Source organism: Lacerta agilis, chromosome 3 (assembly GCF_009819535.1).
Source record: "Lacerta agilis isolate rLacAgi1 chromosome 3, rLacAgi1.pri, whole genome shotgun sequence".
Classification (NCBI taxonomy): Eukaryota; Metazoa; Chordata; class Lepidosauria; order Squamata; family Lacertidae; genus Lacerta; species Lacerta agilis.
Genome location: NC_046314.1, coordinates 107,299,604 through 107,327,284, shown reverse-complemented (window position 1 = coordinate 107,327,284; position 27,681 = coordinate 107,299,604). Strand labels below are relative to the sequence as shown.

At 47.6% G+C, this 27,681-nt stretch overlaps 1 protein-coding gene across 3 annotated transcripts in view; it reads right to left on the bottom strand.

Annotated features, from left to right (window-relative positions):
• Nucleotides 1–27,681, bottom strand: part of SPTBN1 (spectrin beta, non-erythrocytic 1) — a 148,933-nt gene that overhangs the window by 46,450 nt on the left and 74,802 nt on the right. For all 3 annotated transcript variants that reach the window (XM_033145086.1, XM_033145088.1, XM_033145087.1), the window contains exons 3-14: nt 25,422–25,595; nt 22,890–22,981; nt 19,911–19,991; nt 18,572–18,687; nt 16,873–16,985; nt 15,172–15,359; nt 13,379–13,496; nt 8,730–8,888; nt 5,332–5,634; nt 3,610–3,763; nt 1,320–2,190; nt 1,065–1,202 (exon numbers count right to left, since the gene is read on the bottom strand). In XM_033145086.1, the coding sequence (XP_033000977.1) occupies nt 1,065–1,202; nt 1,320–2,190; nt 3,610–3,763; nt 5,332–5,634; nt 8,730–8,888; nt 13,379–13,496; nt 15,172–15,359; nt 16,873–16,985; nt 18,572–18,687; nt 19,911–19,991; nt 22,890–22,981; nt 25,422–25,595 (2,507 nt within the window). The remainder of the gene's footprint in view (nt 1–1,064; nt 1,203–1,319; nt 2,191–3,609; nt 3,764–5,331; nt 5,635–8,729; nt 8,889–13,378; nt 13,497–15,171; nt 15,360–16,872; nt 16,986–18,571; nt 18,688–19,910; nt 19,992–22,889; nt 22,982–25,421; nt 25,596–27,681) is intronic.

The following is a 27,681-nucleotide window of genomic DNA, read 5'->3' as shown; positions in this document are numbered from 1 at the left end:
AAGCCCTAGCCTCTGTGGTTTAACCCACAGCGCCACCCGCGTCCCTGAGTTAAGATTAAGCAGTATATAAATCTCTTTCCACTTATGAGTGGATTGCTTATAGCAGAGGTTTTCAACCTTTTGGGGTCCATGGCTCCCTTGACCTTCTTTCTGTGGCACCCCTGTGGGGCTCAATAGTCCAGTTATGTCACCCCTTGCCTGCAGAGCTGGCAACCCCTCACACTTTTTTGAACACCCCCCCTCCTTGTGGAGTGTTCCCTCAGCCTCCTCTTCTATCCCATCTCCTTGGGAGTCCTCTGGGCAGCTGCCCCCTTGCCCCCCAAAGATGTGCCTCCTCCCACTGTCCCACAGGGACCTGAGAAGCACCCCCTGGCCAGCCCCAGAGGTACCATTCGCCTGGGGAGCTTGTAGCCAGCGATGCTGCAACAAACAGCTATGCAAGTCTTTGGGAGGCAGAGATGCGAGAGCGCATCCGAGGAGGGAGAGAAGAAAAGAGGGACAGAGGCCAGTGTTGCCCACAGCACCCCTGAGCATCATTCAAGGCACCCCAGAGTGCCACGACACACTGGTTGAAAACCACTGATTTCTAGAACTTGCATGGACAAGCATAATGAAATTGGAACCCATTTATGCAAAATACAGTAGATTTTATATATATATAGAGAATTCTAATTGTTAATTCTTATAGTGTTATGGTGTGTCTTTCTTTCCTCCCCCCTCACATTTTTATTTTTTATTTTGTTGTTTAAAACATAGTAAAATAAGAATAAAAAGAATTAATAAATCTGTACAGCAAATAAATAAATTTCTCATCTTAATTGGCAAGAGCAAATCCAGTTAAGCAAACAAAATTTGCCATGGATACTTCAGCTGAGATTCCTGCATTGCAGGGGGTTAGACTAGAAGACCCTCGGGGGTCCCTTCCAACTCTACAGGTCTATGGAATCTATGAAACGGGGTATAGACCACTACAAAGTGACATCAGATCTACGTGGGTTGGTTGCTAATGCTGCTCCACACAAAAGGCAGGGAAGAACCAGTACTGCATTCATCACTGAACCCACCTTGTGTTGAGCTTATCTTGCTGTGCCTTGATTTCCTTCTCGCTCGGATGGCCATTGTGGATCAGCTGCCTAGCAATCTGGTTCACCACAGCAACCCGTGACGCCTGGTTGTTCATTTCCGGCTCTAAGCTTTCAAATCTAGAGAGGGGGTGAAAAGAAGAAAAGGAAGCGTGAGCAGAGTGCCAACAACTAAGCAATATCAGTCGCTGAGCTGCGATTACCCGACGAAGCCCACCTCAGCCCTTAGCCTCTCACCTGTGCTGGATCACCTCCAAGTCTTCCAGTTTCTCAGGGATCTCCATGTTTATCAGCCACTGTTCCTTCTCGTCAATCCAAAGCTCACAGGCATCCGCTTCGCTGAGCATCTTGTACAGGGCCAAGGTGTCCTGCAGGGCCTGTTTACGAAGACGCGTGAGCTCAGCAACCTCCTTGTACCTTTCTTCCATTCCGGACAGCCTGCTCTGCACATCCGTCGACTCCGCGTGCTCCCGCGGCAAGGCTCCGGCCTGTTCGTGCAGGGAATCCATGATGGACCTGTAGCTTGCGATCTCCTCCGCGACGTCTTTGTGTTTCTTCACCAAGGACTGAGTGGAATACTCGTCGTGGCCAACGTCACTGCTGGAGACAATCTTGAGGATGTCCAACATCCATGCATCGATATCGTCAGCGTCTGCCTGGAACTGGTGGAGGAGGGAAGCTTCTTCCAGTCGCTTCTTCCGGATGGTGGAGAGCTGCTCCAGGTTGGCCCACTGGTTCTGGATGTCTGCGATCCTCTCTCTGATCTTCTCCGACCCAAAGTGATCCTCGGCTATCATGTCCTCCCCTTCCTTGATAGCCTGTTGGAAGTGGCTGCTCCGACCGCTCATCTCGTCCTCAAACGCCTTATGCTTGCTGAGAAGGCGGACGATGCTGGTCAAGTCTTTTCCGTAATCATCCGACGACAAGATCTGCTCTTTTTCCCTTATCCAGCCCTCCTCTTCAGCCATCTCCCAGAAGAACTTCCAGAGGCGCCGGGACTCTTCCAAGCGAGCTCGGCGCTCGGCCGCTAACTGACACAGCTCCTGGTAGCAGAACTCCATGTGAGCCACTCGGTCTCGGATAACTTGTGGGTCGCAAGGCTTGTAACCTGTTGGTAGGCGCAAGAGGCATATGGAAAGTCAAACTGCAGAGCAGGCCAAATTATATTCAGCAGCTGATGTTAAGATAACGCATGTGCTCATGGGCGCTGAGGACCAAACAGATTCACTTTTAACAGATGCAATCGTCTGGGACGTCTTACATGTCGAGGCAATTCACAATGCTGGAACATGTTTGGAGACCCCACTCATTGTTCTTCTGCCAGCACTTCCCCCAAGAAGCACACAAACAGGTCCAAACCCACCCAACCCACACTGCATCTGTCATTATCCTGCACCTTTCACACAGGTGCTCCTATATCCCCACCCTGCCTCGCCCGCTACTTTCCTCTGTAACGTGATGAGAGAGAAGTGCTGCTACCCCCCACGCTCTGCTGTAGGAAATTCCGAAGGAGCCGCATGCAAAGTGAAAAGTATGTACAGTTGTACATTGGAAGTCGAACAGAATCCGTTCCGGAAGTCCATTTGACTTCCAAAATGTTTGGAAACCAAAGCGCGGCTTCTGATTGGCTGTAGGAAGCTCCTGCAGCCAATCGGAACCCGCGGAAGACGTTTGGCTTCTAAAAGAATGTTCAAAAACTGGAAAACTCACTTCCGGGTTTCGATCATTCAGGAGCCGATTTGTTTGGGAGCCAAGGCGTTTGAGATCCAAGGTACAACTCTATGTTGTCCACAATGGGAATCTTCCAGATAAAGGAATTACAGCATGTGCCAAATTTAGCTGGTGCCTTCTGCCCTGTTATAGTTGGCATGCTGGCTATGCCAGCCAAGGAGGAGGAGAAATGGGGAGGGGGGGAATGGGGCATGGCTCATGCCTCCTGACTGCTGGTAGAAGAAGATGGGGCTGAGGAGGCACAGTGAGCCACAAATCTTCTGGACAAATGCTTTATTGCAGGGGTGGCCAACTTCCAAGAGATTGCGATCTACTCACAGAGTTAAAAACTGGCAGTGGTCTACCCCCTTTTGGGGGGTCCAGGTCAAAGTTTTTGAGCTTTTTTTAGGAAGGAAAGTCCTGTTTTGGGGGGTTCACATAAAAGTTTTTGAGCTTCTTTCGGGAGGAGGAAAGCGACATTGAGCTTTTTTAAGGAAGGAAAGCCCTGTTTTTGGTGGTTCAGGTCATTTCAGAGGTGCAGGGCAAATATGCGGAGTTTTTTTTTTAGGGGAGCCAAAGTTTTTTAGCTTCTTTGGGGGGAGCCACTGAACTACTGGTGATCTACCACAGACGTCCAGTGATCTACCGGTAGATCACGAGCTACCTGTTGGACATGCCTGCTTTATTGGGATTGGTCTACATCAGATTAATTTATTACACTTGTAGGCCAACAAAGAGCTCAAAAGTGGCTCTCCACCAAAGGATAAGTAAATAAGGGCTTACTAGCCCAAACTGCTGTTTCTTAAAACAAACTTACCTTCTCCGTCTGTGGCAAATTTTTGGGCCGATGCATTGACTCCTCTCACTCTCTCGGCCTGAATAGAGATGTCAGCCTCGACAAGTGTGTGTTTCTGCAATAGGTCTTCCACTCCGAGGAGATGCTTGCCATAGTCTTGAGACAGCAACAACACCTGTTTACACAAAACCACCCAGTCAAAAAAAAACAATTTCCCTAAAGTTCCTGGGGGCAAACTTGTGTGTGTTACGGCTGGCTTTTTCATTAGAGAGGTGCATTTTGAGATCTCAGTGGTATTTTGTGCCCAAATATGCATGCTTTGGTATGGAAGTACTGGTGTTTCCCAGGTAAGTCTTGCAAATGTCAAATTCGGTCTCTCACACCTGCCTGATTCTACACGCGCATAACTTTTTCCACTGGCTTGAGCACATGTGTATTTTGGACCCCAATATGATGTGAGAACCAGCTCCCAGCAGGATGGGCGCCACTGCCATTTCACTGAGCGCAAATGTCTGGCGAGGCAACCCACAAAAAAATTCAAGATGGCAACCTTGCTGTATGTCAGCATACGTTTGCAGGCTATGAATCAGGAACTAGAAGCCCCTAAACCAAATCCGGCCTTCCAATGAGTCCTGGCTGGTTTCCTAGCTGCCAACCCAGAAGAAAAGTGTATGGAGGAGATGTTGCCTGTGGTAACAAGGACTCTTTTTGGGATGGGGATCATCCGTTCTTCTCTCAAATTTGCCGTTCCTTGAAACTAGCTGTGGGAACTATTCCAATGATCACCTCTCCATCACTCTGGCACTTGCCTGAATTATAAAAATTAAACAGTGCTATTGGAACCATGGCAATAAAAAAGTGTTTTGTTTGCTAATATGTTTAATTTAGTATGGCCGCAGAATCTGTACCATATTGGCCTGAATATAAGCCACACTTTTTGTTTTTTTCCAAATTCTGACCGTGAAAAGTGTGGCTTATATTTACAGCCTTATGATATTGCTACCGAAACAGCTGCCCTAGTTCCGTGGCCCTGCCTTGCCTTCCAAGGCCGGAATAGAGAGTGCTCCCCACCCCCCGATGCCATCAGAAGGGGCGCCGGGGGTGTGGGACAATGGCGCCTGTCCCGATGGGAGCTCCCAAGCCTCCACCCAAACAGCCGTAAAGGGGAAAAGGGGGAAGGCCGCTGGCCAAGTGGTGTGGCTCCCCACCCCCCCCAGGAAGCAGCCCAGGAGCTTCCCCCCCTCCATTTTAAAGGTGCGGCTTATATTTGGGTACGGCTTATATTCGGGCCAATATGGTACATCCTTAGTTGTGAGGCTTGGCTCTTTTTATTTTTAAAAAGATTGTTAAAGAAAATAAAAACTTAGGTACGGTGGTACTTCGACTTACGAATTACTCAACATACAAATTTTTCAACTTACGAATGAAAAAAGTGCCCGCACGCCTACGAATTTTTCGACATCCGAAGGACATCCGTTGGCGGTTTTAGATGGGGTTTACTCAACTTACGAATTTTAGATGGAGTTTACTCGACTTACGATTTTTTTCGAACTTTTCATTTCCAATGCATTCCTATGGGGAAATTGCTTTTTTCGACTTACGAATTTTTCGACCTACAAATGTGCATTCGGAACGGATTAAATTCGTAAGTCGAGGTACCACTGTAATTGCTAAATAATCACATTCTAGAAGGTCCAACCCTCTTTCTGAGCCTACTTGTTTCCCACTTCTGCCAATTAGTACCTTCATCTCATCCATCCAGTCCATAATGTACAGCATCTCCTGGAATATCTTCTGCAGACCAAGGTTCATCTCCAGCCGTTGCCTGCGTGCCCTGAGCAGCTCCAGGAGGTACTCCCATAGGCGGAACACGTTATCTTTCCTGGCCGTGATGCGTTTGATGTCGTGGTAGTTCTCGGCCTCGAGCTCCTTGGCCACAGCAACCACTGCCTGCACCCTTTCCTCATAGGCGGCAATGTCCGTCTCAATGGCTTCATGCTTCTTCGTGGCAGCCTCCACAGCGGGGAGGTCAAACCCAAAGTTGTCCTGTTTAAAAGACAGAGTTCAGGTTTTTTTTTAAATGGCCCTGTGACAAGGGTCACTGAATGTGGGAAAGATTTACGGACGGTATTTCTTCACGCAGCAACAAATTAAACAGAAGAATTCCGAACCACATGGAGATAATGACGGCCAACAACATGGATGGCTTCAAACGAGGAGAAGACAAATTTGTGGAGGGTAAGGCTAGCAGCTAATGGCTATGTTCCGCCTCCACTGCGGGAGGCGCTATGCCTTAGAGAACACAAACATAGAAAATGCTAGTTACAGGTAGGTAGCTGTGTTGGTCTGCCACAGTCAAAACAAAATATAAAAAAATATTCCTTCCAGTAGCACCATAGAGACCAACTAAGTTTGCTATTGGTATGAGCTTTCGTGTGCATGCACACTTCTTCAGATACACCGAAACAGAAGTCACCAGACCCTTATATATAGTGAGAGAGTGGGGAGGGATATTATTCAGAAGGGTGGTCAGAATGGGAGATTGGCTGATAGGTGTGGAAAACCTGTTGATAACTGTTAACGACTGCAGTTGGTCTTACAGGAAAAAGCAATGGGTGAGATGGCTAAAGATAGCTTTGTCATGTATAATGAGATAAGAATCCAATGTCTTTGTTCAGACCAGGTCTCTCCATGGTTTTCGTCCTGCTTCTTGCCTTCTCATGGGCATCTGGTTGGCCAGTGTGAGAACAGGATGCTGGACTAGATGTGCCTTTGTCTCAGATGTGCCTTCAGATTTATTTATCTTTTTGTTTCAATTTTATTTATAGATTTTCCTAAAATAAAGTACAATTGCTCAAACGTTTTCCAATACAGTCGTACCTTGGAAGTGGAGCAGAATCCGTTCCGGAAGTCCGTTTGACTTCCAATACGTCCAGAAACCAAAGCGCGGCTTCTGATTGGCTGCAGGAAGCTCCTGCAGCCAATCAGAACCCACAGAAGCCCCGTCAGAATGTTCGGCTTCCAAAAATAGTTTGCAAACCAGAACAGTCACTTCCGGGTTTGCGGCGTTTGGGAGCCAAAACGTTTGAGAACTAAGCTGTTTGAAAACCAAGGTATGACTGTATATATTTCCTTGAGAGTCAACTTCCCATACACCCTTCCATGGTTTCCTCAAATTATCTCTTGCTGCTGCATATTATAATGAACCTATACCTCCCTCCCTCCACCTTATTATCAGAGTAACTTTTACTGCTGAGCTTTCTCCAAACCTGCTAGCATTTTAGCATGTTTACAATAGGTTTTTTTTAATAATCTACACACATTTTCCAATACTCCTTAAAAGCCGTCTTGTCTTGTTCTCTAATTTTACTAGTTAAGATTGCTAATTCTGCATATGGACCGAGCCAGCAAAGGAGAATTCAGAAACCGTGTCACGCTTTTGCCCTTTTCCACAAATGCCATCCACCCGTCCTAACAGGTGGCATATTGCCAGGAAGTCGCATAAGCTAATGTAGAAGAATTGGTGGTTGGAAAGAATGGTGCATGCCCTGATCCTGACTCTAGAGTAGGAGTAGGGAAATGGATTTGGCTCCCTATGCCAGGCGACCAATTTTGCCCATGACGGTGAACAGCTGTTCATCTCTGCGCAAGATCTGTGTCACGGAATTTGGGGAAGGGCCTCAGTTGCTCAGAGGCAAGGTTTCTGCCTTGCAATCACAAGGTCCCAGGTTCAGTTCCCTGCATCTCCAGGTAGGGGCAGAAATGTCCCCTTCCTGAAAACCTGGAGAGACAGTGCTAGCCAGTGCAGACAATACCAAAGTGCTGGTTTTGACCTACAAAGCCTTAAATGGCTCAGGACCACAATACCTCAAGGACTGCCTCTTTCTATATGAACCTACCCGGACCCTGACATCATCTTCTGAGGCCCTCCTTTGTGTGCCTCCTCCTCAACAGATCCGGAGGGCGGCAACACAAGAACGGGGCCTCCTCTGCAGTGGCTCCCTGTCTGTGGAATGCTCTCTCCAGGGAAGTTCACCTGGCGCCTTCATTATACACCTTTAGGCACCAGGCAAAAACGTTCCTTTTAACCAGGCCTTTGGGTGATCCGATTTACATCCTATGCCCTTTTAAAATGTGGTGGATTTTTGGGGGTGGGTGGGGGGAGTATTGGGTTGTCATTTTTATTACGTATTTTGTGGTGCAGAATGCTGCGGCGAGACTCCTCACGGGGTCTTTGCCACAGGACCACATTCATCCAGTGCTTTACCAGCTGCACTGGCTCCCGGTGGAGTACAGGGTCAGGTTTAAGGTGCTGGTTTTGACCTTCAAAGCCCTATGCGGCTTAGGACCCTCATACCTAAGGGACCGCCTCTCCTGGTATGTCCCAGGTAGGACCTTAAGGTCCTCAAATAATAATTTGTTGGAGGTCCCGAGCCACAAGGATGCTAGGTTGGCTTCAACTAGGGCCAGGGCCTTCTCAGTACTGGCCCCGACTTGGTGGAACAGTCTGGCACAAGAGACCAGGGCCCTGCGGGATTTGGCATCTTTCCGCAGGGCCTGCAAGACGGAGCTGTTCCACCTAGCCTTTGGGTTGGTTTCAGTTTAACCCTGATGTTTCGTTCTTTTGGGGTGATTGGTGGGCTACTTAAAAATGAGGCTGAAGTTTAGATTTAGTTTAAAATTGTATTTTAATCTGTATTTTAATGAACTGTTTTATGTTTTTGTTGTGATTTTATTGGTGTTAGCCGCCCTGAGCCCGGTTTGGCGGGGAAGGGCGGGGTATAAATAAAAATTATTATTATTATTATTATTATTATTATTATTATTATTATATATCTTGATTTTATTCCGTGAATCGCCCTGAGACCCCCAGGTATAGGGAGGTATATAAATTCAACAAACAAACAAACAAACCAAGCTAGATGGATGAGTGGTCTGATAAGGCAGCTTCCTTTCTTGTGTCTAACTGCACCTTAGAAATAGGCAACACTTGATGTGCAGTTGGGACAAGCTTTAATTTTCTCATGAATTCCACAAGGGGGTTCAACAAGCTCTCAGAAGCTCAGTGCGGAGTGGGTTGGCCAAGCAAATGTTATTTTAAAACACACACACACACACACACACACACACACCAATCTCACCTGAGAAACTAGCCGCTGGTTTTCGCTCAGCCACGTCTCCCTCATAGCTGCCTTGCGGTCGAATCTGCGGGCGAGTTGTTCCAGTTTCTCCTGTCGGATGAGCTCGTTACGCAGTGCCAGTTCTCTTTCATGTTCAGCTTTTTCCAGTCTTTCCCAGGCCTGGGTGAGCCAAAAAATAAATAAATGCATTTTTTTTTTAAAAAAAATGAATTTACATAAAGAAAAAGCCTATGAGAAATTCTATTAAGTGCTGAATCATCAATGCACAATAATATTAATAAGGAAAGATTTGGGTGGCTGGCGTTAATTAGAGAACAGAAGGCAGAGTGCGTGGATTTGGGGTGGGCCAAAGTGTCACAGAAGTTAAGTTTTGCCTTTGGGACTTCACTTAACAGACACAAAACATGCCTCTTTTATCTGGGTCATTTTCTTTTTATACTCTATTGGAATAACTCTGGGGCTCTGCATGGCAGTAAACATACAGTGTATGCTGACTCACAGAACCTGAGGGCTGACACAAGGGCCAGAGAGTACCGTATTTTTCGCTCCATATGATGCACTTTTTCCCACAAGTAAGGGGAAATATCTGTGTGTCTTATGGAGCGAATGGTAGTCCCTGGAGCCGAATTGCCCAGGGGCCAAAAGAGGATCGTGCTTTTTATTTTACAAAGAGAAAAGGGGGTGTTGAAAGGACCCTGCTCAGCAGCTGATCAGCAAGAGATCGGGAGAGAGATAAGAGTCCCGGCTCCCTTTCAGCCCTGCCCTCCATTGTTGAATGTGCTGCAGAGGGAGGTTGTTTGTTTCCCCAACACATGTGACTGGCTGATTAGATTATCTGTCTGGAAACTGTAGAAACGGCTCCCTTTCCTTAAGAAGCTGTGGAAATGTGAGTTGAACCCCATTAAAACGGGGCTTTTCCTCTTTGCTTTTCCCTTTGCAAAAAAGCTGCACAAATCTGAGCTGATCCTCAAAAAACAGGGCTTTTCCCTTTGCAAAAAAGCTGCAAAACTTTGAGCTGATCCTAAAAAAACAACAGGGCTTTTCCCTTTGCAAAAAAGCTGCAAAACTTTGAGCTGATCCTAAAAAAACAACAGGGCTTTTCCCTTTGCAAAAAAGCTGCACAAATTTGAGCTGATCATAAAAAAACAGGGCTTTTAGAGGAGGATTACCATATATACTTGAGTATAAGCCTAGTTTTTCAGCACACTTTTTGTGCTTTAAAAGCTGCCCTCGGCTTATACTCAAGTCAACCATTCCTTAAGAAGTGTACAAGAACGGCGGTTCTTTACTCTCCCCAGGCAGCTTGTTCTATTCCTGAACTGCTCACATAAATGCAAACTTTACACCCCAGAAGGCAGAAAGCCTATCATTTAAGGAAGTATTAAAACCCCACAGGTGCTCACTTTCCCTGGCTCCTGCTTAAACAGGACAGGATCCCAGCCTTCTCTGTATAACACAAGGGAACATTGCGCTGTGAGTTAAACCACAGAGCCCTAGGGCTTGCTGATCAGAAGAATGGCGGTTCGAAACCCTGCGACGGGGTGAGCTCCACAGCAGCAAAGGAGGAAGAGGAAGGAGCAGCCCAAAGGGCTGCTTTGGGCTGCTCGTTCCTCCTCTACCACAGTGGCAAAGGTGAACCGGCTTATACTTGAGTCAATAAGCTTTCCCACATTTTTGTAGGGAAATTAGGTGCCTCGGCTTATATTTGGGTCGACTTATACTCGAGTATATACGGTATATTTTTTTTCTTGTTTCCTCCTCTAAAAACGAGGTGCGCCCTATGGTCTGGTGTGCCCTATGGAGCGGAAAATACAGTAGATTTCTTTCTTTTTTTTAAAAAAAGGACATGTTTCTAGATCTCATGGCTGCAGCAAAAAAACTAAAGTGAAGTAAAAGTGTAAAACCTAAAAAACATGTCATGCAATTCAGGACGGATATGAAAAACAAGGCTTAAGCTTCCTTTCACTGTATCACTTTGGACCTACAGAAAGAAAATGCTAAGAGCTGGGCAAGTCATTTGTATGGAACCCTCTGTCCCTTTTACTGAATGTAAGACCCCACCCCTCCCCTAGTCCTAAGCATTGATTCTGTTTTTTTTTAAGAAAATGTATTGATCGCTTTATACTCAGATGAATCTCAGAGTGGTGTACAAAGCAGAAATCAACATAATGCAAAATCTTAATAATGATAATAAAGAACCTATCAAAACAGCATTATCCTGTACCAAAATTAGCAGCGATCAGACCAGGGTTAACCTTCTGGGAAGCCCTGGTGAAATAAAAATGTCTTCGAGAGGGGTGCCAAGTTCCCAAAAGGGACAGCGCCTGTCTTGATATCTTCTGGAAGGAAGCCCTATGGCACAGGGGTTGCTATGCTGCTGATTGATTGATGCATCCATCACATTTATATCCCACCTTCCCTCACGGTGGTGTACCCTCCTCCTTCTCGTTTTATCCTACAACAAACCTGTGAGGTAGGTTAGGCTGAGAGACCGTGACTGGCCCAAGGTCACCCAGCTGAGTTTCATGGCTGAGCAGGGATTTGTCCACTATGCAGTGGACATTGGCAGGCCCCTGATGACCGCAGTGACCACACCAGCAGACAGGGGTAAGATGACATCTCAGGTACCCCTGTTCCCCAAGCTGTAAAGGGTTTTGTTCAGTTGCCTGCTTTGAAAACCGGAACTGTGTGCCTGGATGCTAAAAAGCAAGCCAGCCAATTTGCCACGTAAAGAAACAGATCCGTAATTAGCCACATGCCGTTCAGGAGGGTTTTTCCCTAAATCCCGGGGATTGTCACGCAGCCTGGAACACAAGGATCTCCAGGATCTTACAGACAAGGGAGTCTTAACAGACAAATAGGGGAGTGGGGGAGTTTTGTCGCTTGAAGCGATCCAGAGCCAAGCTTGCGGGTGCAAGCAACAGCTGCCCTGCGAATTCCAGCCAGGATGAAAAAGCAAATTAGGAAGGCTTATCCTGCTTTAAAGCACTTTGCTATTCCCCCCCAGGGATCTCGTTGAGCTGCTTGCTGTTCAGCTGGCTAAACCAGAAAAGCAGCTCCCTGGCTCCCCTCACCCTATATATCAGAGTTCTGCTCTGGATCAATATGAGTAGAATTCGTGACAGTGCCTTTGACCTGAGATCCAGCAGGGCTCTTTTCACGTTCTCTCTCATCCACCTGAGAAAGGTAATTCTGGGTACAAGAAGTTCTCTCTGCACTGAGGCGAATGGAATGCCTCTCTCATTCCAACAGACCAGGCATTATCCACTGGGGCTTGCTAGCAGCTCGCACGCCAGGTGTCAACATAAGAAAAGCTCTGCGGGATCAAAGCCATGGACCATCTATGCCAAGATCCTTTTCTTACAGTGGCCAACCAGACACCTATGGGAAGCAACTTCTGCCCTGCAGTGGGTAGCAAGTGCAGTCCCCCTGGTGAGATCAAAACTGCAAGGAAAGGTTGAAGGAGCCAGGTATGTTTAGCCTGGGAAAGAGGGGACATGATAGCCGCCTTCAAATATCTCAAGGGTGGTTACATGGAAGAGGGAGCCAGTGTGGTGTAGTGAGAGCCAGTGTGGTGTAGTGTTGACTAAGAGCGGTAGACTCGTAATCTGGAGAACCAGGTTCGCGTCTCCCCTCCTCCACATGCAGCTGCTGGGTGACCTTGGGCTAGTCACACTTCTTTGAAGTCTCTCAGCCCCACTCACCTCACAGAGTGTTTGTTGTGGGGCAGGAAGGGAAAGGAGTTTGTTAGCCGCTTTGAGACTCCCTAAAGGGGAGTGAAAGGCGGGATAGCAAGTCCAAACTCTTCTTCGTCTTCCTGCTCTGGAGGGTAGGCCTCAAACCGATGGCTTCAAGTTACAAGAAAGGGGATTCCATCTCAACAACAAAAATAACTTTCTGATGGTAAGAGCTGTTTGACAGTGGAACAGTCTCCCCTGGGAGGTTGCGGACTCTCTTTCCTTGGAGGTTTCTAAGCAGAGGTTGAGTGAGCATCTTTCATGGATGCTTTAGTTGAGATTCCTGCATTGAAGGGGGTCAGACCAGATGACCCTTGGGGTCCCTTCCAACTCTGCAATTCTATGAAATGGGGTTGCTTTAGTGGACAAGGAAAGGTGTCCCTAGAGGGCAGCTTCTGAACTGTTGCAGCTCCTTTTCAGTGGTGGCTCCTTGTTTTTGCAATGCCCACCCCAAGGAGGCCTACCTGGAGAGATTTCATATACGGCAGTTGTGTGCCATTTCAGGCTTGTTCTTGGCTGGAGCTCGCGGCTATTACAGAGAGAGCTTAACAATGAGCCCTGGTGTGGATGGAATGCGAAGCCAAACCTTGGTTTAGTGAGGTGTGTGGGAGCAAACATGATCAGAGAAGGGAACATCCTCTCTGAGACCAAGCACATTCGTCCGTCATTTGGCTTAATGTGTTATGCAAACCAAGCCACTGTGGTGGTGCTGGTTTTACACCATTTAGAGGTGCTTTCTGTATATAAAAAAGCAGTCTGTAATTTTTAAAATAAGAAAATGAATACTACGAATAAATCCTATCCCTGGTCCACCTAGGACTCTCAGCATGGAACAGCCTGATTCCACAAAGTACCCATAGCTCAGCTGCTAACACTACAGAAAACAATTAATCCAGGAAGTTGTATATTTACCTTGTTGATATCTGAGATGAGTTTCCCTTCCCTGGGCATGTACACTTTCTGGTTATTAGCCCTCATTTTGCTTTGGATGGTGAAGAGCAGGACTTCCAAGTTTCCTTTTTCTGTGAATCTAAAAGAAGATAAAAAAACGAGGGGAGCCGAAAGGGAAACGTTAACTCTCCAAAGAAACGACCGGACATTTTGTCCCGAGATCTACGTATTTTATATGGTTGATAGTTCTTGTCTTTTGAATCCCCCCCCTTTCCCAGATTTTATATTGCTGTGTGCGAGACACATGTGCTCAGCTAGAAACAGCTGGTTCAAATGTCACAATCCGGAGAGGTCAGCCGATTGACCGTTCGCATTTAGCTCACAGGAGATGAAAGGAACAAGCTTTTTATTATTATTGAATCTTTTCTCACACTGTCCGCTTTGTGTGCACTTGCTGACTGGTGAATCTGAAGCCTCACTGTGTGATTCCTGCAGTTGACGGCAAAACGCCCAGCTAGGTTTCCGCCGCAGGATCGGAGCCTTCAAGCGTTTACAAGAGGCACGCGTCCTGCTTTTCAATGCTACACGATTTGTGCATTTTCAAACAGGCATGTCGGAGTCAACTTGATAAACATTCTGGGTATTGCTCTGAAAATCACTGGTTTAAACTTACTCTGAGTTATGCTACCATGAGATAAGGTACCTGGCCCAATCCTGAACCCTTCATTCCAATGTCCATGCATGCAGTGACTGTGCATGCCCAGGGCCTCTGCTGACAGCGAATAAAATTAGGCAGCAGCTCCTGACACATTGGAGGTCCTGTGAGTCGTGGTGTATTTTTGATGTCTGATGCCCCTGGGCAGAGGACAAGCTTACTCGCTTCTCCAGGTAAGTGTGTATGAAATTACCTGGGAGTAAGCCACTGTTCTCAGTGTGATTTACTTCTGAGTGTAAATACAAAGGAGTTTCCTGTAAAGTGCAGGAGCAGCGTTACTCCAAAACAAAACACCAACAGGATAAGGCTGGCAAAACCAACCCAATCAAGATCAGTAAGATAAAAAAGCTAACTAAATAATATCTGAGAATAACCTTTGGGCATATAAGGGCGGTTGCTGGACTGTTGCCAAAGAAAGCCAAACGGATTCCAATATACTTCAGATTAAAAACACGTGCATTCGATTAATGTGCTTGGTACGGTAGAAAGCTTTCAGGATGCACAGGGCACTTCTTCAGTCCAAAAGGACTACAGCTCTGTGCGACTCAAAAACCTGCCAACTTCTCAACACATAAAACGCAATAAGCGACTATGATTCCTACTTCTGTTTGTGGGCATACCAGGTATTTGCCCAATAAAAGGTACTGTATTAAAGATTTGGGACTCCTACGCTAAGATAAATTGTCGTGGGCTGCAGTGAACTGCTCCCTCCCACAACGCCTTTTCTCCTTTGTAGGTGTGTGCAACTGCTTGCACCCCCTTTTGTTTACATGCTACAGTGGAGACAACTGCAACCACCTCCAGTATATAATAATGTCCATGACTCACACCGCTAAGAGCCTTGCGGTGCTGTTTGTGGAGACAATAATTTGGTGGCGGGAGAGACCACAGAGGAAGCAGTACATGGAGGCACGAAGCTGTTAGCAAATGTCAGAAGGCATATAACCATGAACTAAGGAGGGCATGTGAAACATGAGCAGCGTAACGAGCTTCTAATTGTCCGGGGTTGGAAGATGCAAACCGCCTAGAGGCTCCCCAACCGTTTCGACCGAGCTGGGATTAATTCCCGAAAAAAGGACAGTGTCGGAACGAGGCCTACTTGGGTGGCTTCTCCACTGTGCGGTAGGTGTTGAACGCCTGGAGCTGCTGCTGCACCCCAACCAGCGAGTTGGCAAACTTGCGGTTGTTCAGGATGATGATGGTTTGCTCGATCCACTCGAGGAGGTCGGAAGCCAGCGACTCGTACTTTTCAATCATCTTCTCTGTTTCGATGGCGTTGTCAAGCACCTAGGGCAAGAAGGCAGAAAGGGGCGTCTGAGGGCCAAGGACAAGTGCTCCCCGTGGGGAGAAAGGAGACGGGGGCTGGAAAAGAAGCCAGCGAGGCAAAAACCACCGACTCATGACACTGCAAAACAATGAACCAGTTGGAGAGGAGTGTTGACTCAGAAAGAGCAGAGTTTCCATGATCCCAGGTTGAGTGACGGGTGGGGTCTTATGACTTCAGAGAATGCCCCCCCCCCGACTGCAACAGCAGCAGCTGACCTGCAAAAATGCAGCATGCCGTGACCTTCCGATTGCTAACGGAAAATTATTTTTTGTCTGCGCTTCCAGATTGGGGGAGGGAGGGAGGAACAGACGGTCACACCATTCTGCTTTCAAAATAACAGTTCACAGAAGGTTTGGAACTGGGGCTTCGGTGAGATTATTACTCATAATATTTGTGCAGTGCTTTTATCCCAAGTTCACGTCCTGGTCCCATGAACAATGCTCAGGATGGCAGGAAGCCACAGTGTGACTGTAGCAGCTGCCACAGCCTCCTGCAGAGAGTTCCCTTCTGATTGCCTTAGTCGTATCACTTGCCCATTTATTTGATTATTTGCCCCTGGCAGCGCCCAGCTTCATCTAGGGCTCTGAGCAAAAAAAGGGAAGTTGCTGCTCTTTGTTACTCCAAATCCAAGGAAAAGGCTGGTGGCTGACAGCGGGAGGGCAAGTTTGCAGAGAAAGGGCAGGAAGGAGGCTCCCTGTAGGCAGCTGTAGCTGCTGCAAAACTGCTAGCTGCTACAGTCACTCAGAGGGTTCCTGCCACTTTCACAGGCCCCTATGTCAACTGGGACTTAGGTGGAATCTACACACATATTCAAAAAGGCTGTGAAAATGCTTTTAAAAAAGTTTTGAAAAATACATTGAATTTTGCATAGCTCACTGTCGCCATCTTGTGCCACATTTGTGCACTGCACTTCAGAACCCATTTAAAGTGTTTTATTTGCAGCTGTGTAGATTAGAGGGATGCGGGTGGCGCTGTGGGTTAAACCAAAGAGCCTAGGGCTTGCTGATCAGAAGGTTGGCGGTTCGAATCCCCATGACGGGGTGTGCTCCCGTTGCTCGGTCCCAGCTCCTGCGCACCTAGCAGTTCGAAAGCACATCAAAGTGCAAGTAGATAAATAGGTACCGCTCCGGCGGGAAGGTAAACGGCGTTTCTGTGCACTGCTCTGGCTCGCCAGAAGCGGCTTAGTCATGCTGGCCACATGACCCGGAAGCTGTACGCCGGCTCCCTTGGCCAGTAAAGCAAGATGAGTGCCACAACCCCAGATTTGGACACGACTGGACCTAATGGTCAGGGGTCCCTCTACCTTTTTAGATGAAGCCTTAATACACAAAATACACGGTTCTTCTGGCATCCAGCACAACCGCATGAGGTAGGTCACTCGTGTTTTCATTTTAGAGGAGGAAAATACAGCAAAGACAGTAAAGCTAAGCAAAGTTTTGCAAACAAAAGCCTATGAAACTGTAGAATGCAAACCTTTCCAATGCGCTTTCCTTCCACGGCTAAAGCTTTCATCTTGCTGAAGTAGTGGTAATACGTCACAACGTAGGTGATTATGGACTTTTCATCCGGGTGGTCAACACTGATATCTGTTAAGGTGTGGGAGGGGAGAGAGAGGAGGGGGGGGGAACCAACAACATGGTGTTACTGTAGCAGAGAATTGGGTTGCATGTGATTCCAAAACCATTTGCATCATGCTGGCAACAACCTGCTTAGGCAAGGCCCAAGAATTCAGCTGGAACTAGATGTTAACAGAAAAAGCAGCTGCAAGACGATCTCCTCCCTCCCTGCAGCATCTCAAGGAATTTACCCTGCCTCCTGATGTCACAACCTGCTGCGTTTATTTATCATACAGAAATCAACTAAGCTACACTAACTCTCAAACAAGTCCCCCATGCTGGCCACATCCACACCACACATTTAAAGTGGTACGGCAACACTTTAAGCAGTCACGGCTTCCCCCAAAGTATTCTGGGAGGTTGTTAAAGGTGCTGAGAGTTGTGAGGAGACCCCTACGCCCCTCAAAGAGCTACAATTCTCAAGTTTCCTGTGGAGAGGGAGTGATGGTTAAGCCACTCTGCGGATTGTAGCTCTAGGAGGGGAACAGGGACGCTCGGCACCCTTAACAAACTACAGCTCCCAGAATGCTTTTGGGGAAAGCCATGGCTGCTTACCACTTTAAGTGTGCGGTGTGGGTGTGGCTTTCACGCTATTGGCTCCAGCTGGTGGGAGGCAGGGAAACATGGAGTGATTTCGCAGCACAAACTAAGTTCTTGCAGGCATTACTGGGGGTGGAGAGGAGATAAATCTGTCTGTTGCTGCTGTGTTTTCTTCTTCTTCTTCTTCTTCTTCTTCTTCTTCTTCTTCTTCTTCTTCTTCTTCTTCTTCACTGTGTTTAGCATAACATCCTACTTCTGGCCTATGTCAAAGCTCTGGAGTTGAGGGTTTGAAACGAAGTCCAGATTTATTCTCCGAGTGAAATAATATTTATACGGAATCATTCACCCAGCCTGGATGGTGTGATTTGCCTATGAAGGCAGAGGTGGGGAGCTTTTCAAGCCCAAGGGCAGCATTCCTTTCTGAGCAACCTCCTGAGAGCCACATGCCAGTGGTTGGCAGGAGCAGAGGGCGTAAGTGAGCAGGAGAAATGGATTTTTATAAATGGCACCTTTGTTCAGGAGGTTCCTTTCTGTGGGCACTCACGCGCCCCTCTCTAACCTCCATCCAAGAAAGCAGGAGGAATTTTCAGAATTCAAGGACACACCCCAGCCAGGCAAAAACACCTGAGGATGGTGTGAGGGTGTTTGGATCCGGGCCAGAGCTTCCCCGCCCCTGCTACAGAGATGTGCGCATTTTGTGTAGGTCTTACGCTACGGCAACGGAATAAAAACCAGGCCGCAGAACCCTGTACATATTTGCTATGGGATGCAGTTTGGCAACTAGGTGACTCGGTTGACTCATCTGCAGAATGGGTTTGCGATCTGTGCCTGACCTATTGCCACAATTGCTGCAGGGGAAGCTGCATCTTGCTCAATTCTCCAGCAACCCTTCCCCAACTTCTTCCTTCAGGAGGCAACAAGTAGAGAGAAGAGGCTCCGGGAGGGAGGGGGCAGAGGCGTTGAGGGCAGGGGAGAATACAGAACACACTGCTGCACCAGTGGCAGGCCGTTCTTACCTTCCGGGTCCAGGAGTTTAGTAAGGCCAAGGTGCTGCTCTGCCAGGTTAAAAGCGTTCTGCAGATTGTAGTGTGCATTTGATTTCTTCAGCTTATCAAAATCAATTAGGTCGGGCCTAAGCAAGCAACAGGAGAATGCAAATCACTTTGGACCATTTCACATAAAACGGAACGAATTAAGCCAGAAATACAAACAACAGAAGCAGAACGACCAGGAGTCAAGTCTCCTAGAACATGATGTGCGGTCAGTAGTGGGAGGCAGTGCTTATGTGACCTCCGATCGGTGGTGTTGCTGCAGTTCTGCCACCCGCTACTGTGCGCAGATGCCAACTTTTTCAGGCTCATTTGTGCTGCATGGTCCTCGGGGAAGTGAAGCGCTGCCCCCAAACTGGGTCGAGGAGAACCTGATGTCGGGAACCGGGAGGGGAGGGCGAGATGGTGGCATGGAAAAGAATGGCAGGCGAGCGACGGAGACATGAACATGTGCAGCAGGGGTAGAGAGGAGGAGAGAGCGTGCACCAGGAGTAGGTGTGGGCAGACAACAACGAGGGGTAGAGATTTTCCTTAGCTGGAAGGGGGAAGGGCTGGGTATACAAGAATAGGCTCCCCCCGCCCAAGCCAACAATTGGCTGCAGATTTCTAGTTTCACCCAGACTGCATTATTATTACCAGATAAAAGACAGGATTTCAAGAGGGTGTGTATGAGGGATGGTAAGGAAAATAGCAGAGAGCAGGGCGGGTTCTTCCTCGTTTTCCGGGCAACTGCTTTCCCACTGCTGAAGAGGCAATCCACTCTTCAATCGGAAGAGCGGCTTGTGTTTTCGGCAGAGGAAACAGCTACGGCATGCAACAACCAATGATGCCCCGGTTGTGAGCGCCATTCTCTCCAAGCAGGGCTCACGTTACTTTCGTGAATACTAATGCAAAGTGGTACAAGGTCTGTTCCAGAGCAAGGCGAGCAAAATTCAGGTCTCCGCCTCAAGGAGCTTACACTGCAATTTTAGGCAGGACAGCAGAGAGAGAGAAGGAAGGGTAAAAAAGGGATAAACCTGAGCCAGCGCAGGATATACTTAGAAAGCAATCCAATGAATGCTTCGCTGGGAGTAAGCCCCACTGAACGCAGTAGGATTTGCCTCCATGTCTACATGCATAGGATTGGTCCGTCGCGGCAACAAAGGGAGTAGAAGCGAGGTCTTTTGCAGAGAGGAAAAAGAGGTGATGCGATGCGGCTGTTCTGGAAGAGGGGACCCCGGGACTTGCAGCTATGCCATGAGTTGCGATTCTGCATCTGCTGGTCCAGAGCTTAAAAACTTCACCAATGTCTCCGACAAGTGCCCACCTGTGTTTATGGATTAGCGCGTTGAAAGCCATGCCGTCCCTCCAGCTGGTGGTGAAGTTGTGAATGTTGACGTTGGGGTAGCTGGCACAACAAAAGAACCAAAGATGGAAGGGGTGGGGGGAGAAACAAAACAAAGAAAACTCCATCAGTATAGGATTAAGGCTCAGAGACATGAATTAATGAGAGGTGTTGAGTTAGCCGGAAAAAAGGTTGCTCTGAAGCAACCTTCGGGTTACCATTTTTAAGTGGAACTGCAGGAGGCGAAACAGGAAACGCCCTCCCAGAGAACTCACTGGCAATTCCTCTTTTTTTAAAAAAAGATGCGGAGGTTTCAGATATTTCCATAATAGATGGGAGATCCTCAACAGCACTGTATGCTCCCAAGGTTCATCTCGCATCTGTAAAGCCGATCAATGGCTACTGATCATGATGGACGATGGCCATCTCTCTGCCTCTGTGGTCGGAAGCATCAATGTTTCCGATTACCAGTTGCTGGAAAGCACGGGAGGGGAGAGGGCTCGTGTTCAAATCCTGCTTGCTGGTTCCTCGCAGGTACCTGGTTGGCCAATGTTAAGAACAGGATGCTGGACCAGGTGGCCCATTGGCCTCATCCAGCACAGCTCTACGTTCCTATCCTAGTCTGCGATCACAGTTCATACGGATGGAATTGTTTTTAAATGTCTGTGTTGTTTTTATATGCGGAATTCCTTTTACACTGGTTTTTAATTGTTGTAGCGGTTTTGTTTTGTTTTATAATTGTATGCTTTATTGTAATGACCCACCCTGGGACCTTGTGGTGAAGAATGCGTAAGAGATCAAATAAAATAAATATATTTTTTAAAAAGACCGGGACATTTAGTGTGACCTTTTGGAATCTGCTTCCAATGAAAATCAGGCAGGTGTTTTCCATAACCTTTTTTTTTGTTTGTTTTTTTGCTGCCCATGGCAGCCATCTTCTGCTGGTACCCACAGGGTTTTTTAAAAAAAAAATTATCAAGATAGGAGTAGTAGCACCTCATTTTCATCCCTCAAAGACCACCTCCTGGGTGCTAAGACCGAAGGTGGATGCCCTCTTGGTTGTTAAACCACCTTCAGAAGCTCAGCAGGTGGAGGCCTGTGAGGGGGCATTCTCTGTGGTGGCCCCTAAGTTGTGGAACTTCCTCCCCATGGGGATGAATCCAGCACCCTCATTCAGCAAATGCTGAAGAGACACACTGACTTTTGACACTTGAGATGCATATTGTTAGGGCCCACTTTATTTCTGTAATTTTAAATCGTTTTCAGCAGTTTTTTTAATATTGTGCAATGTTGTGTTTTAATGCTAACACTGTGTTTTAATAGCCGAAACCTTACGGTGAAGGGTAGGTATTAAATTATTATAATTATAATTTTCTTTACCTGCAGGTACTTCCAAAATTATCATTGGGGGCCTGCTTAACACTCACCTGTCTACCCAGGCAACCCCTGTGGCTATTATTATGTCTTATAAATATGACCAACTGGTGCATTTTGCACTAGTTTAACAAATGTAATTTTTGCCGTTGGGTTTTATGCGGTTCACCGCCGCGGCGTTTCATCTCCTTCATGCTGGAGGGGTAGACCAGTGTTTTTCAACCACTGTTCCGCGGCACACTAGTGTGCCGCGAGATGTTGCCTGGTGTGCCGTGGGAAAAATTGAAAAATTCAAGAGAATTACTTTATATATAGTCAACATAGGCACAGAGTTAAATTTTTTAACATTTTCTAATGGTGGTGTGCCTCGTGATTTTTTTCATGAAACAAGTGTGCCTTTGCCCAAAAAAGGTTGAAAAACACTGGGGTAGACAATCTTTGCAAACAAATAAATAAAAATTAAAAAGCACGGGGTTGCCGCAGGTGGCAGGGGAGAGGCGGGGAAGGCGTCTGTCAGGGAAATGGAGCCCTTTCGGCGACTGAATGGCAGGCTAGGATACAAGCAGGGGGTGGGAACCAGGCCTCAAAACCTGTGGCAAGACTTGGGCAGCCCAGCAGGTTGACCGGTCCGTGCCTAAACTAGGAAGCAAGGAGATGGGAGAGATGGTTCTCGAACAGGGATGGAGAACCCTTTGCAGCCCGAAGGCCACATTTACATCTGGACAAATTTCTGAGTGGGACGTGTGACAAGAGGAGGCTGGGGCCAGAGGCAACAAATGTTAATACTTCAGCTCCCTTCAACAAGCTAGGCAGTACCTGCTAGCATTATTTATGTGGGGATAATTTGGAAGCACCTCCCTGGGGTAGTGTAGGGAAGAAGGGCAAATTGGGGTGTGCCCCACTCAGAAGGTCTGGGCTTCGGTGTCAAGGTTTGAAAGCGGAAGTGGATCCATCAGGTTATATTCTCCACCACAGTGGGGAGCTGCCTTAAACTGGGCCCAGTCTATGAACCAGTCGATAACGCATGCTGGAGATTCAGGCAGCCCCCACCCCATCTGCACCTGAAGATGCCAGGGATCGACACCTGGGGCGTTTTGCATGCAAAGCATGTGGTCTGCCACAGACCGACAGCTCCGGAGGCTTCTGGGAAGGCAGCCATTTTAAACGCGCAACTTCTGTAAAGCATTCAGCCTCTAAATTCTGTATCTCGGTGCCAGCGCTGTAAGTGTTGTTCTGAGCCGCTGTATTCACAAAAAACATCCTCTGTCAGCTCATATCATCTGCAGGACAGCACAGGTTATGACGCTGCCCTGGAGAAGAAAGTCTTGCTCCCTGCTCTGCACACCGATTTGCCTCAAGGGAAGCTGTTCTTTAACCCGGGACACTGCACTTAAGGAGAGATCGAGGTCTGTGTGTTTTAAATGCACTGCAGCCTCCCCCAGCCTGGTGCCCTCTGGATGTTTCGGACTACAACTCCCATCAACCCCTGCCAGCTGATGGGAGTTGTAGTCTTAAACGCGCAAAGAACACAAGACTTGGGAAAGGCTCCCCCAGCATTGTCTAGAGGACTACTGGGTTAAAACTCACCCGGCGGTCTTCATCTGGCACCACAGTAGCAGCGCATCTTTCGCAGACTTCTTCTCTTTGTTGTCTTCTGTTTCAACACTGATGTCTTGGATCTGCAATGTAATACGTGGATCAGCAAGTCAATTTTTCCCCAGCCCGTTTATTTCAGGCAGCCTTCAAACTTTGTGAGAGAACTCTGTTGCCGGAGCAACTGCAGAGTAGGAGAAGTTTAGGGAAGTTTTTAAACTGTGATATTTTAAATGTATTTTAATATTTGATGGAAGCCGCCCAGAGTGGCTGAGGAGACCCAGCCAGATGGGCGGGGTACAAATTATTATTATTATTATTATTATTATTATTATTAGAACCAGCATGTGTACATGCACACACACACACACACACACGTTGGAGAAACGTGCTAAGAGGAAGGCACACTTGGCAAACCCTCACCATGATCAGCTCCCGCCCAGAAACCTATGTCCCCACTGTGGAAGGACGTGTGGATCCAGAATTGGTCTCCACAGTCACTTACGGACTCGTTGTTAAAACTGTGTTTATGGAAGACAATCTTACTCGGCTACGAGAGATCGCCAAAGAAGAAGACCTCAAGCGTGCACCATATTCCAAAACAATCTGAAGGTTTCCTCCCCTATATATGTACAGAATAATACAATGAACAGAGCTGGCTACTTCCACTTTTAAAGGAGCATGTTTCACAAAGCATGAGAATGACCCAGCCCAGATAAAGTACACAAGCCCCGCAGATTTCAAAGTGCGGAACTTTGGTTTTGTGCCTATAAACTCCAGCAGGTTTCAGCTCCCTCGTAAATCTTTGTGAATTGTAGCCTTGGCTCCGTAGGAAATCGTGGCCCTGATCTGCATAATTATGCAACGAAGTGCCGAGAAGGAACGCCCAGTGGGGAGGGGTCGGAGGAAATCTTCTCTGAAGGGGAAGAGGGAGAAATAAAGTGGATTCCCCAAAGTGGCTTGCTTTGGTGGCATGGGACAGGTACGCTAGTTTCCTGACAGGTGGGTCACTGTTCCTTACCGGGAGGGGTGTGTGTGTGTGTGTGTGTGTGTGTGTGGAGGTTAGTGCCCAAAAAACAGACCAGCAGGAGCAGCCTACCTGCCAGAACACTAGCACGGCGATTTCATCCTACCCAGAGAGCCACTTCTGCTCCTGCCCAAAGGCTGAACGTTAAAAGGAGTGGTGGTGAACCGGCAGGGGTGCCCTCCTGGCACTCACCAGAATGGGGCACAGCAAGGTACCCAGGAGATCAAGGGAGCTGCAGTTTGGCACAAACACCTGTGGTGCTGCCACTGCCGACTCAGACCTCCCCATACCTGGCTGGCACTTCCCCCTGCCCTATCGTGGCAGCGGCAGCAGGGCTGATGCCCCACCCCAACATATGCTGCTATGGCACAAAATGCTGAACGTTTATCACGGGGCTACACCTTTGTCTTTTTCCTTAATTACAGGTGTTTGTGTGGGGTGTTGGTCTTACTGGAAATACATTATTATTTCAGATTATTTATGTATCTCCCTTTGCACAAGCCACAGGACAGGTTACAGCAGTGGTTCCCCAAGTCGGATGGTACCAGAACCAGGGGGGTGGGGAGGATTACCGGGAGGGGGCACTAAGAAGCAAGCCTTGGTCGCTGGGAGATGTAAATGGCTACCAGACTTAGATAAGCTCGTATCACTGCAACAAGGTCCTCAATTTTGTTGAATTAATTGAACTACCATATTTTTCCATGTATAAGACTAGGTTCCCCCCCCAAAAAAATAGGGGGTGTCTTTTCACGGGGCCATCTCCCCCCATTTTCTTAAATCTGAGTCCCCAAAAATAGGAGGCGTCTTATATATGGGGGCATCTTATAGACAGAAAAATACGGTAAATAGCTTCAAATGGATTTTGAATAAATGTGCCATTTGAAATTTTATTACCTACCTTAGTGGGTCGCGCAAACTGCTGTTCTGAATCATGCTTTATATAGGGTAGGGAGCACTGGGGGTGAGTTTATGGATGCAAGGGGACAGCAGCCCAAAAAAAGGTTTGGGAAGCACTGGTTTTCAACCAGGCAAAATTCAGTAAAATCCCTAAAATAAAACAGTCCTTTAAAAATTCATGAGAAATCAAAGAAAAATAACCATTAATAGAAGTAGCAGCAGCAGCAATCAGTGCATAGGAAGGCTTCTCCCTTCGCTATCAGAATGGGAATTTCCCTCGCTCTCAGTGTGGCTAGGAGTATTTTAGGAAGAAAGTTCCTATCGTTGCCGGTGAGAACTTTCTCGCCATGGCTCCCAGGCATGCAAAGGTGTGTGGGGCGATTTTAATTTCGTTCCGCAGCTTAGGGATGAAGAAATATTCCTCCCTTTCCTATTCAAAGTAAGAACCGGGCGCCAGCCTGTATAACTAATTATAAACAAAATACACGAAGCATTCAGGGCAGCCCTAAAGTGATTCCGCTAAGGCTGAGGATCTGGGAAGGCGGGAAAGGTGAGTGTGACTTGCAAGGAAAGGCAAGGGACAAAGGTGATCTCAGATTTACCTGGAACCTCAATATAATAGTCCAAATAAGGCCGAGGGTTAGTCTGTGGTTCCCGTCCACGATATCGTGGGACCCCATGTTTTCGAGATGCACCCGCTGCTCTTTCAGGAACTGGAGGGCTTTGTCGACGTTCTCCAAGCAGTGAATGCGCATCCTTCCCTTGGTTGGCTTGGGCTGCAAGGGGAACATTCGGAAGAAAAAGAAAGCAGGGGAATGAAACGTCAGTGCAAAGGTGGTCAAGGGTGCATGAATCCAAGCAGCCAACTCATTTTCAGTTCCGCGGCTGGTAAGGAGCTCCTGCCTACGCAAGGCTTTCCCATCCGTTTCAATGGGCAGTTCTGCATGCGCACAAGGATCCCTGTTGTCAGACAGCTCCCCGCCCCCCTCCACTGAAGTACATGGGAAGCCCTTCATGGTTAATTTCTGATCCCACAAGGAACAGATGCATGGTGGCAATGATGCCAATCGATTTCAATGGGTCTACTCAGAGTATGAAAGATGCAGCCCGCTGTACCTTGCTTCCGATGAGTTTGCTGTAATACGAGTTAGATGTGACTACAAAGCAAAGGCAGCCAAAGCTAACAAGGGTGATTATCTTCCAGCATGCAAAGGTATTAGGTCCAGTCGCGGACGACTCTGGGGTTGCGGCGCTCATCTCGCTTTACTGGCCAAGGGAGCCGGTGTACAGCTTCCAGTTCATGTGGCCAGCATGACTAAGCCGCTTCTGGCGAACCAGAGCAGCACACGGAAATGCCGTTTACCTTCCCGCCGGAGCGGTACCTATTTATCTACTTGCACTTCGTGCTTTCGAACTGCTAGGTTGGCAGGAGCAGGGACCGAACAACGGGAGCTCACCCCGTCGCGGGGATTCGAACCGCCGGCCTTCTGATCGACAAGCCCTAGGCTCTGTGGTTTAACCCACAGCGCCACCCGAGTCTTCCAGCATAATAATAAATAAAACCTTCATTCTTTTGAGCTCTTCGTTCACCACTAGGAACTGTCTCCACTCACAGTCCCTGCATGAATGGAGGGATAATTTTGGATAAGTCATTCAAAATACCTCAGGAAGTTGCCAAAGGAATGCTCTTTCAGTGACTCCTTGGGCTTTATCGCCGAGCTGGAAAATAAATAGTTGCCTTTGTAGCAGGGAGGTTTTGCTTGGCGCAGAGAGAACTGGCGAGAAACAGCTTGGCTGACTGATTTTTATTTTATTTTTCTGGTCAAAAGGCAAAGGAGTAAACCTGACACAAATCCGGAGTGGAGTCCCTAAGGCGGTTGGATGGCGCCTTGAACGCCTTCTCCTGGCAACTCCTGCAGCCAAGCTGGTGCCAAATGTATTGCTTTCCTTTCCTTTGGACCCCATCAGCGAGGCCGAGAGTGGGGTCTTGTCAACTGGGCAGCCCGGGACCCCCATACACACTGCCCAAGCTTGCACCCCAGGGAGGTCGCTTCAGTGCTGCTAACACAGCCGTTTAACTGCACCCCTCCAGGCGCACTCCATTGTTTCTCGAGACAGATGGATGCCGGCGATGACAACAAGTAAAGGGAGGATAGCAGGACCCGTGAAGATGGTAGAAGAGATCTGAACTCAGATCTTGCTGGCTCAACGCAATGTGCTATCCACTGCCCTCACGCAAGCCAGAGGCTGAAAATCAGAAGGCAGGGGAAAGAGAAGCTACGCAAGAGCACTTTACCACACGCCTTGAACTTCGGATTGCTCTCTTTAGTTCTCACAAGAGCTGGGCAATATCTGGTTTTGAACTTCATAATATATCACCAGCTAAACACTATGATATACCGATATATCACAGTGCCTGAAATAAGGATGGAGCTATGCAGATGCACTGGCTGGGCTTCACAGTTTTCCCCACATTGTGATTTTTGCCGGCGCACGCTCTTGCAATTCGCTTCCTCCTGCGGGAGGCAGGGGAGAGCTGAGTCGGCAGAGTTAAGGGGGCTGCAGAAATCAAGAGAAGCATTGGTTTTTCCCACATTGTGATTTTTGCATAACATACACACACACGTCACGATTTGCAATATATTGCCAGGTCCAAAATTATGAAACCGATATCATAATTCAAACCGGTTTTGGATTATATATCAATATATCACCCAACCCTACGCAAACATTTCTGCAAAAAACAACAACACAAAAAACACGCCACACTTTGCAGCTGGAATAATTGGTAAAGCAAACCAAAAACATGTGCAAGTTTTCACCAGGTATCAAGCTGGATACAGTATTTGACGATGCAATCTT